General features: G+C 36.9%; 3 protein-coding genes across 4 annotated transcripts; 2 read left to right on the forward strand and 1 right to left on the reverse strand.

Moving 5' to 3' along the window:
• Nucleotides 1–1,142: 1,142 nt before the first annotated feature.
• Nucleotides 1,143–4,981, reverse strand: LOC116841796 (probable protein S-acyltransferase 23). Its single transcript, XM_032810170.1, has 9 exons — nt 4,673–4,981; nt 3,790–4,040; nt 3,324–3,438; nt 2,976–3,101; nt 2,453–2,898; nt 2,103–2,352; nt 1,851–2,023; nt 1,614–1,779; nt 1,143–1,532 (listed from the first exon to the last, which is right to left on the reverse strand). The coding sequence occupies exons 2-9, from the start codon at nt 3,966–3,968 to the stop codon at nt 1,329–1,331; spliced, it is 1,659 nt and encodes a 552-aa protein (XP_032666061.1). The 5' UTR covers nt 3,969–4,040; nt 4,673–4,981; the 3' UTR covers nt 1,143–1,328.
• Nucleotides 4,982–6,822: 1,841 nt separating this feature from the next.
• LOC116841740 (LYR motif-containing protein 4) lies at nt 6,823–8,104 on the forward strand. The gene is made up of 2 exons (XM_032810050.1): nt 6,823–7,012; nt 7,350–8,104. The coding sequence occupies exons 1-2, from the start codon at nt 6,930–6,932 to the stop codon at nt 7,528–7,530; spliced, it is 264 nt and encodes an 87-aa protein (XP_032665941.1). The 5' UTR covers nt 6,823–6,929; the 3' UTR covers nt 7,531–8,104.
• A 215-nt stretch (nt 8,105–8,319) lies between these two features.
• Nucleotides 8,320–10,801, forward strand: LOC116841739 (syntaxin-16). Of its 2 annotated transcripts, XM_032810049.1 has the most exons (6): nt 8,320–8,529; nt 8,636–8,854; nt 9,050–9,257; nt 9,348–9,604; nt 9,946–10,165; nt 10,256–10,801. In XM_032810049.1, exons 1-5 carry the CDS (start codon nt 8,449–8,451, stop codon nt 10,153–10,155), a joined length of 975 nt encoding a protein of 324 aa, XP_032665940.1. In that variant the 5' UTR covers nt 8,320–8,448; the 3' UTR covers nt 10,156–10,165; nt 10,256–10,801. The 2 variants fall into 2 exon arrangements, with proteins under 2 accessions (XP_032665940.1, XP_032665939.1); XM_032810048.1 differs by having other exon boundaries at nt 8,322–8,529; nt 9,946–10,801.
• Nucleotides 10,802–10,833: the final 32 nt, after the last annotated feature.

Raw genomic sequence — 10,833 nt, forward strand, 5'->3', positions numbered from 1 at the left:
TAACGTATCTATAAGGAAGTACTGTAAGCAAGCTTGAAATTCAGTATATGTCATTTCGCTGAAGTGTAAACAACTTTTTTTTTCATAGTGTTAAACATGTCAAGTTTCGTGCCAAAAAAAGAGTATTTGCGGGGAATTTTACTGCACTACTTTATTAAAAAAAAATCTGCAGCTGAAGCACACAGAATTCTTGTTGAGACTTACGGCGACCATGCTCTGTCCGAAACAACATGCAGAGATTGGTTTAGACGCTTTAAAAATAATGATTTTGATGTTGAAGATAAAGAACGCTCTGGCGCACCGAAAAAGTTTGAAGACGAAGAATTGGAGGCATTACTTCATGAAGACTCATGTCAGACGCTAGCTGAACTTGCAGAATTCTTAGGAGTTGATCACACAACAAAGTTTCGAAACGTTTGAAAGTATTAGGAATGATTCAAAAGCAAGGACATTGGGTGCCGTACGAGTTGAAGCCGAGAGACGTCGAACGGCGTCTTTTCACGTGTGAACAGCTGCTTCAACGGCATAAAAGGAAAGGTTTTTTGCATCGTATCGTGACTGGCGGTGAAAAGTGGATAAACTACGATAACCCTAAGCGTAGAAGATCGTGGGGTAAGCCCGGCCATACATTAACATCGTCGGCAAAGCCAAATATCCATGGATCGAAGCTCCTGCTCTGCATTTGGTGGGATCAGTTGGGTGTAGTTTATTATGAGCTGCTCAAACCGAACGAAACCATCACGGGAGGTCGCTATCGACTACAATTGATGCGTTTGAGCCGAGCATTAAAAGAAAAACGGCCGCTATACGAGCAGAGATACGACAAAGTGATTTTGCAACATAACAACGCTCGGCCACATGTTGCATAACCGGAAATTGTTGAAAACCTACTTGGAAACGCTTAAATGGGAAGTCCTACCCCTCGCCGTATTCACCAGACATTGCCCCTTCCGATTATCACTTGTTCCGATCGATGGCACATGGTCTGGCTGAGCAGCATTTTCATTCTTTCATTCTTTCATTTTCATGCCAAAAAATGGGTCGACTCTTGGATAGCCTCAAAAGACGTGTTGTTTTTCCGACGTGGAATTCAAATGTTGCCAGAAAGATGGGAAAAAGTAGTGGCTAGCGATGAACAATACTTTCAGTGACATGTTTTTTACTTTTTTTAAATAAAGCATTAATTTTCATGATCAGCGAGAACTTATTCAAGATCCTAATAATTTGGAAAAATAATCATTTGTATCGTTGTCATGTACTCAGTGATTACGCTTGGCTGCGAAAGTGCGTGAAAAGTAAATCACTCGGAGATCCATGTGTCGTTTGTGTTACATGACATCTTCCGAGAGAATGTGATAATGCTGAAGATCGTTTGTTTGATGATCCGGAGGGCAGAGGAAAAACTCGATGAAGTTAAGCACGGGCCCACGACTGAAGGGATTTAGATATTTACCTCTCTTGTCCCTCAGGTATGAATATCTCTTGTAATTGAACATTTCGTTGGTAGTTAGATTCATGCAGGCGTGTAGGACCTGTATTAAAAAAAGCGTTAATGGAACATTTATGCGTCAGAAATGTGGTATCGATGTTTTGTTACACCGAACTGTATTTACCGAAGTACACGTTAGAATCCAGCCAAGTCCGCAGAAAACGAGAGCCTCTAAAACACCGAGGACATACAGCAGCTGAATTCCCTCGATCGCAATGCAGTAGCACGCAAAGTACAAGGTGAAAGAGCAGTTTATTGCCACGCACATCACGAACAGGAAGAACCACATTCTGGAAAAAGGAGAAAGTATGCGTTAGAAAATTAAACGATGAATTAATATCATGTAACCTATCTCTCCCACCTGTTCCTCAGGCCGACGCAATTATATATGAAGGGACAGTGGTGATCGAAATACGTGACGCATCTGTTGCAAATTCTGCAATGCTTAGCTCGAAGCGGTCTGAAACATCTACAACTGTGACACAGACGCGACAGCAAGACGTTTCGCTTCTTCCACTTGTCGAAATATGGAATCTGAAACACAACGTAAGAATAAAACGCAACAATGTTATAATATCAGTCATACAATTGCGCTTTACGCGATATCTAATACCTGTTTTATCGCTCTATAGTAAGTATCGCTGTTCTGCGGCACGTAGCCGGGATCTCTCCTGTTAGCGACGACCCACGATATCCACATAAGAATGTTCCAGTAAATGAAACAGTAGTGACTACCGCGCAGGAGGTTCCACGTCAACGGAATGCATTTCAACAAGTACATCGGGTATCCCCACACCAATACAGATATCATGAATAGCAGCAATGGTCCTTTGCTGTTGCCCGCTCCGCCGAAGAGCAGCGCCCTTGAAGTCAAACGTCGGAAAATGTAATTTTACGTCTCATCAAGATTCGAGTACATCAAGATATCTCGAACAGGATGTGTAATCATGTACGAGCACGTACCATAATTCATTGATAGGCGGTATCCATCTAGCTCTGCGCTTTTGTTCTGCTTGCAGAATCCGTACGATCTCCGAGTGACGATGACTCTTGGCCAACTGCAGCGGCGTCTTGCCGTTTTTGTCGCGCGGCTCCAACTCGATCTTGCTCTTTTCACAGAGAATTCGGACGCAGCTGATATTCCCGGACAGACAAGCCAAATGGAGCGGTGTCGAGCCGAAATAATCGGGTTTCTGCAGATCCACGCCGCTGTACATCAGCAGTTTGATCAATTCGGCGTGGCCCTTGTACGCAGCCCAGTGCAACGCGGTGTCGCCGTTTATATCAGTCAAGTGCCCTAACGCGCCAGATCCTAGCAAAAAGGCAGCGGTCGCGAACTTGCCGAACATGCAGGCGGTCATCAAAGGCGTCAGGCCCTTGAAGTCGGCTGCGTTGACGGCGACTCCCGCCTGAAATTAACACAACGTAAGGTAGATGCGAGAGAGAGATTTCGCTGAGTTTCTGACTTGAAAACTGTTCTACGTACCTTTAATAATAATTGTACTATTGCACTATGACCTTTCCGACAAGCCCAATGTATCGGTCTAGGTCCTTGCGTGCCGAGGCACGGCAGATCGACGGGCCCGCTGCGCTCTATTAAGTATCTCATGACCTGTCGGAGAAAGAGCAGATTTCACAGGTTATAAAAAATCACGATGACGTCAAAATGATATCACAATAACGAGAAAATAATAAAAAAAACTCACTTTTTAATCATAATTCGTTCATTTTGACGTCATCGTAATTTTCTGTTCTACTTGAGTTTATTTCTTAAACGCGCCTTAACAGTTATAAGAAAGTTAAGATTATAATGATTGTGGTGTTTAAAACTAACTTCAATATTGCCATCCAAAGCGGCCCAATGGGCAGGTGTGTATCCCCATTCATCCCTCGCGCTGAGCACGCTTAAGCCGTTCTTCTCCACCAGTTCCTCGACCGCCTCAATCTCGCTGCAATACAAAAGATTTTTTTCGTTTTCCTGTCCGGTATTCTCTTCTCGAATTTTTAAGTTATCATTTTTTACGTCAATACTTTCTAGTAAGAACATAATGTGAAATCATTGTCTTTGCTCAACGGAACTTTTGCAGATTTTTTTCTGACTTCTGCAGTAGGCAAGTATTTACGCTAATTGAAGCATTGATCGTGCTCAACAGAGAAGGCTGTTTTGTATGATAACTGTTCGTAAATCTGGTTGGGATATGCTCTTAATCTTGGCTGAATCTAAAGATAAATATACCAATCAGATTTACAAATTTTACAACGATTGCAAAGCAGCTTTCTCTGTTAAACGTTTATCTAACCCGGCTCTGAGCAGCTCGAAGATCTGTTTGGTCTCGTCGGTAGGACTTTGGCCGGGCGTGGTCTCGTCGGCGTAGATGTTGTCATCAGGACGGCTTCTCTGTCGTGCAGTTTTGTCCGAGCCATGATGATTCTGATGGCTCGCGCTGGATATCAGATTGTTCGGTAGATGCCCGACCATGTCGGGATCGGGACTTAGCTCCCATACGGATCGTGCCGCACCAGGCCCTGCCACAGGGCTCACAGGATACACCTGTAAGAAGACGGACGGACAAAATGTCACGGCTGAAAGATCGTCAAACAGTGCGGTCGTAGTTACGTTTTAAAGCTACAGCACTGGTCTGTGAGTCGGTCATGTATCTATTTCCTTCGCATAAACTCATAAAAAATAAAAAGTTTTATTGAATTCGTCGAAGAAACTTTTCATTTTAATAAATACATGATCGATTCACAGATTAGTGCTGCGATTTTAAAACGGAACTGCAATCGTATTGTAGATTCCTAAGTCTTGAGGGAGGAAAGTAAACAGACCGATTATCGTCAAACCAAAATAGTATCGTGAGCTAAAAGGAGAGGAGAGAATTTTAATAACTATAAAATTTCTAAGAAAGATTATTAAAAGTTTAAGATATATATATATATATATATATATATATATATATATATAAAGTTTGTCATTTTTTACCCACTAACAAAACTTTAATTAATCACTGAAAATTGCGCTTTTAAGATTTTCTATAAACACTTTCTATAAAGAAGTTTCACCAGTTATTAAAAATCTCCACTCACGACTTTTCGATAAGTAATCGAGGCAAAAAAAGAAATTATCAGCGATATGGAAACAAATCTTTTTTAACGTTTTTTAACGTTTCAATTGTATTTCACCTTGCACAGCGTCGCGAGTTCGGTATTTGTACGCTCGTGTTCGGAAGGCGTTCTGAAGGATGCACCCTGTGTGGCGATCGTTCCACCCTCCGGGACGGTTAGTCACAAGGAAACATTGGGCCCAACCATGTCTTCCGAGCCTCACTTGACGGCACAGCTTTCCCTCCAGACCTGAAAGCTCCAAAGGCGGTAGATTCCCGCTGTCGGTGCTTATGTCGACGAGTGTCCCTCCTTCACGCGACGAGCGACGTCCGCATTTCTGAGAACACCGTCGACAATCACGGTCGCACAGGCGTTGCGCATTCGAATCAATAAAACGCGGCGACCTCAGAAACGCCTGCGTGCGAGGAACGCGTGATAAATTAGGACGCGCGTAATACATATTTTAATATACTGATAGACTATTACCTAGCAAAACTTGCTTGATTGCAGTGAATTCAAAAGAATAATACCAAATTAAATTTTCAACAGGAAATTGAAAATCAGTCAATGGTCAATTAATTCTCGGCCAGCAAATATTGTCGCTCGAGATCTATATACTTCAAATTACTCTAATATTGTTTTACATCTTCGAGTTGTGCAATTATGCACATTTACGTCATTCAATTCGCGATAAAACCTCTGCCTTGAATGTTTATGCTTTAGTGATAAGATAACTCGTATACAGCAAAAAAGTGATCTATACACATTATTCAGAGAATAGATCTTTGAAACTATTTACGAGTCTTAGTTTATTTTGTTTCGGAATATTACAAACTCTCAGAATATTGCAAATATTTGTAACAAACAATGAATACTTGAATTTTTTGTTATACATACTTTATTTATGATAGATCCTTAAAGGAATGCTGAATATCAACATAATACAATGTTCTAGTCTGCACTGTTTTTCTATTTCATTGCATATAATTGCAAATGTTTTTTCGGAATGAAAATATAAATACCAATACATAAGAAGACATCAGATATTGTATCAAAGGTAAAAACTTTTATTTACACATTCTTTTTTAAAAATTTCTTTTACAAATTTCTTTTATTCCAAAGAGAATGTTATATCTGAAAACTATCGACAAATTACTATCTTTTTTCTGCAAAGTTTGTAGTATTGGTTGCACAAAACTATAAAGGCTTTTACACAATAAAAGTATATGCAAAATTAATTAGAGCATCCTATATATGATGAAAAAGATAAATATAAATATATATATATATATATATATATATATATATATATATATATATAAAGATAAATATAAATATAAAAACTGATATCTCAAGTTGTCAATTAGAGTAAATATTTGTTTACTGTAAAAGTACAGAGCTGATGTATGCTTTGCATTATTGCTGAAGGAATACAACTGATATTTCATTTATATATCATAAATTTTTGGTGGCCTAATAACATAATCTGGCTCTATAGGCTCTTTAGCAATAATACAAAGCAATATATTACAAAAATGAGTCAGTGATACGTAACATATATAAGACAGAAGTTGCAACTTGCAAAAGCTACTAAACTTTTAGTACTGTGACATTTTGGTATAACTGATACTTTATATTTCATTAATTTGTGGCGACCTAATTGCACAATCTGATTCTGTAACTCCTTCAGAAGGCTCCTTCTGAAGCTCCCTTAGGCTTCACAGCCCCTCGTCTATAATCGGATTTTCGCTCCGTCCATGTATTATTACGTCCATGGCCGTAACCGATGGTTGCGTTCAGCAGAGAAAGCTGCTTTGCAATGTTGTAAAATTCGTGAATCTAATTGGAGTATGTTCTTAATTTTGGTTGAATCCAAGAGTATTCCAGTCAGAGTACCAATCAGATTCACGAATTTTACAACTAACTTTGTTGGAAACCAGCTCTCTGCTAAAAGCAGCCAATTGGCCTTTACTCCCATTGTAGACAGTCCTTTACATGGACATAGGCTTGGTTTACATCGTGCACTTGATACGCGTACTAAATAGTAACTTTCTATTAGATAATCTTAATATCGACGATATATATAAACAATGGTATATTAAGCTGGTATAATACTCATCAAGAAAACGTATTGTATTGATTAAACGCGTCGCCGTTGATATGCATTGTCAATATTAAGATTATCTAATAGAAAGTTACTATTTAGTACGCGTATCAAGTGCACGATATAAATCAGGCCATTGTAGATGGATGTTTGGAGTGCGTTAGGCGTGCACATGCAACAAATTTGCCTAGAATTCTGGTTGAATTAGCGATTAACTGTTTCTTATAAATAATGGATCCTAGTCGACATATGATTCTGAGTCTTTATCGGAATTTGATTCGAGAAAGCAAGAAATGGAGCTCATATAATTACAGGTATAATAATAAGACGGTTATATCGATATTAAATAAGATTATCACGTTTAATGGTTATGTGATATCTTTTCAATACTTCTTTTATTGGTAATAATCAAAATATTCTAAAAAAGAGATATATTATTCGGTTTTCTTGTAGAAAATAATGGTTAAAAAATGTTATTGTAATATTATATTCTTACAATTATGGAACTTTGAGTTATAAATACAGAGAGTGACTTTTCTTTATTTCTTTTGTAATTACTATATGAATCAGTATATTTATTATATTTCTGTAATATTTATATACTTTCAGCAATGTTGGACAAGATTTGTTAATTATTTTGTATTTTTTCAGGATGTATGCTCTGCGGAAGGTACGACATGAATTCAAAGAAAGTAAAACATTACAAGATGAAGAAAAGATTAAGCAATGTTATGCAAAAGGACAGGAAACATTGAATTTGATTAAAAGACAAGTAATATTGAGTAATCTTTATGGTACCAGGCCATTAATAATTGAAACTTTGGGCAAATAAAATAACACAAGATACAACTGCATAAAATTGTTTTGCTTAAAATTATACTGATAACTACACATATTTGCAACCAATCTACTTACTTTATATATACACAAAAACATATATATATGTGTATAAAGAAACTTTATATGAAGGAAATTTTTTTTAAACTATGCAGTCTCAGAATTGCAGTTTCAAAGTAATTGAAGTACAGCAGTATAACTTTCATTTAACTTTTAACACTATATTAGGCACATTATATTAGGTATTTAATATCGTTAGAAAACATGAAAAATAGTTTGATTAATTTTTAGATTGGTTTTTTATTATATATACATAAAATATATAATAATATAGTCCTTGTGTAAATATATTAGATTTAATAATAGGTAATGTAAAACATTTTTTCTACTTAGATATGTACATATGTTTCATTATTATAATTGTTCTTGTACAGTTATTACAAATTGAATTATTTTATTAATATGCGATGTGTGGTAGTACAGGATTGTTATGTTGTTCAATCGTGTTGAAAAATAAAATCTGTGTGGTCAATTATAAGTACAATTTGAAAATAAAAATGTGTGATGTACATTTATATCTTTTAGTTATATTTTTTTACACTCCTGACTTTCAATTCTTCTTGGAACGATTACGGCTGCGTTCCGATATTCACTATCAGTATCAAAAATTTATAATTCATGTTACGTATATTATAGATTTTCAATGAATATCCGAACATAGCCATTTCCATTCGCGTTTAAAATACAAAAAGTGCAAAGAATATATATCAGTGTAGCTAGCGAGAGCAGGTGTTTCGATCAGCTGTTTGAAGATGACAGCTGAGCCAGTGCGTTGCAAGGACGCGGTTCGCGATGGAACGATTATGAACTATATCGTGTTCACGTGCTCATTTTGATAAACAATTATCGAAGAATGGCTACGAGGAATTTGACTGAGCCGTTTGTCTTAATGCGAAATAATGCTCTTCAGACTAAACACATCTATGCCGAACAGGTGCGTGCACATCTAACCTGCACCGATTCGAAATTTTGCCGCTGCTGTTCATACTATACGCGATTTTTCCATAAGTAATGAAAGAATTTTACGTTTTATCTTTAAGAGCATCACCGATCGTGTGGCATTGGTGGAATCGGACTCTGGCGGATCCGACAGTGTCGAGTTGAAGGGTATAAACACGGACAGCGGAGCACCGCCTGCTTGGGCAGATGCCTTAGAGGAAACGCAGTATATCTTAAGCAGATTACGAGTAAAGATAGACACCCTGATCGAATTACACTCCAAGCAGCTCACCAGGCCGACTTTGGACGACACATCTCAGGTTTGTGAGTTTCTGAGATTATTACGTCACAGTCAGATATGAAATTGTGATAAGTCACAATTGATTGATTTTAGAAGAATCTTATTCTGCTAGAATGGTTTGTACAGAAGACTTCTGCATTAACTGAGTGTAATTTTTGCAACTTGGAATAATTAAAATGAGAAAATTTGAGATATACTTTATAATGTACTGTAGGAAGAGAGACAAATGGAACAACTCACACGGGAAATTGGACGTGCGTTTTCTAATGGCTATAGACAAGTACAAACGATCAAATCAGCTGGCAGACATAAGACCAAACCTACAGAACGTCGATTGGCTGCCAGCGCGGTGATGGCTCTTTCGACTGCCTTACAAGAATTAGGTCTTCGATACAGAACAGCACAGAATCATTACTTAGCACGTGTGTATCTTTCACTATTTAATCCTTTAATCCTTGAGTAGAGAATATCTGTGGAGATTTGCATTGCACTCGTGTGTGTTGTCCTTGCAGAGATGAAGTCAAGAGAAGAGAGAAATAGCCAGTTCTTCGCAGAGGACCAGTTTCTGTTGGACAGTGTAGCTACAGACTCCTGGTTGGCAGAATCGAACGAGGCTGCTGCCGATTACTGGCCTAGGGATGAGCGAAGACAGGACTCGGTTTTATTGCAATTGGAGGAACCTGAGGATAGGATGAAATTAGCATTGGAAAGGGAGGAACAGATTGGCAGTATAGTTCAAAGTATAGGAGATTTAAAGCATATTTTCAAGGTACATACAATATTATTCTGTGTCGTATCCTGCGATAAATAATATATTGATGACTAAGAAGTAATACTTTGTATCTGCAAAAATGGCTATTTTAGAATTTTTAATTAAGCAAACTCAACATTTTCTTCTTTTGACTTGTTAAAAGTATTTTACTTTTGTTTGAAGTAAAAAAAACTAAATCATATAAAAAAAAATTCAGTTGCTCGAATCGTGAAAAGTTTGTTGTTTCTCCTAAAAGTTTCCTGAAAATTTTGCACATACGAGTACTTGTAGATTATTTATTGCTACATCATGGCTAGATGACAAGGTGTATAACTTTGAATATTTTTATATTCAAATAGGATCTTGCAGTGATGGTAGAGGATCAGGGTACTATTTTAGACCGGATCGATTATAACATCGAGCAAACGCAAGTGCAAGTGCAGGAAGGCTATAAACAGTTGAAAAAAGCCGATTCGTATCAGAGAGCTAATAGGAAGTTGTACTGCATTGTGGTTCTCGCGGCTGCTATTATATTACTTAGTTTTCTATTAATCATATTTAAGACGTAGATAAGCATCAGTGAGTAAAATTTATGTAAAGGAATATTGATATAACGCACCTGTTTGTGCAATTTATCATCATGTTCTATAAGATGAAACATGTTTATAGAACTTGTTGCAATGATGGGAAAGCTATTTTTCAAGACTGCGACTTTTTCCAAGTGTTACGTCAACGACAAGACAACGTATTTAAATGTCTATTTTAATCTATTCATTGAACAATTAATCTGATAGGAATATTTAACTATGTGTGAGTGCATTAATCATTTTAATTAATGTTAATCTTGTTGCGGAATCCGACTTTAACACATCATCGCTCTTAATATTGCAATACATGCAAATTTGGTTCAAATGGCCATGCAATGTTTGAATTCTTATAATGTACATTAAATGATATACACAAATTTGCATATACTGCATATATTTGTATAAATTAATAGAATAATTTATTTATCTCAATTTATGTATACTGTACATTTTTATATAGCAGAAAGTTATAACATATAAATTATTTTTATTTACATATGATCGCAACAATATGGAAATATTGCAAAATGAGTTTTATATCCGTATCGTAAGCCGTTTCCTTGGCCGATCATTCGATTGTTGAATAAAATCATTCCATAAGAATAAACAAGTAAACTGGCTGTAAGGACATGCGTTGTTCATTTTTTCTGTATAGATCCC

Source organism: Odontomachus brunneus, unplaced genomic scaffold (assembly GCF_010583005.1).
Source record: "Odontomachus brunneus isolate Ranch 3 - 2012 unplaced genomic scaffold, Obru_v1 Obru_scaffold_018, whole genome shotgun sequence".
NCBI classification, from domain to species: domain Eukaryota; kingdom Metazoa; phylum Arthropoda; class Insecta; order Hymenoptera; family Formicidae; genus Odontomachus; species Odontomachus brunneus.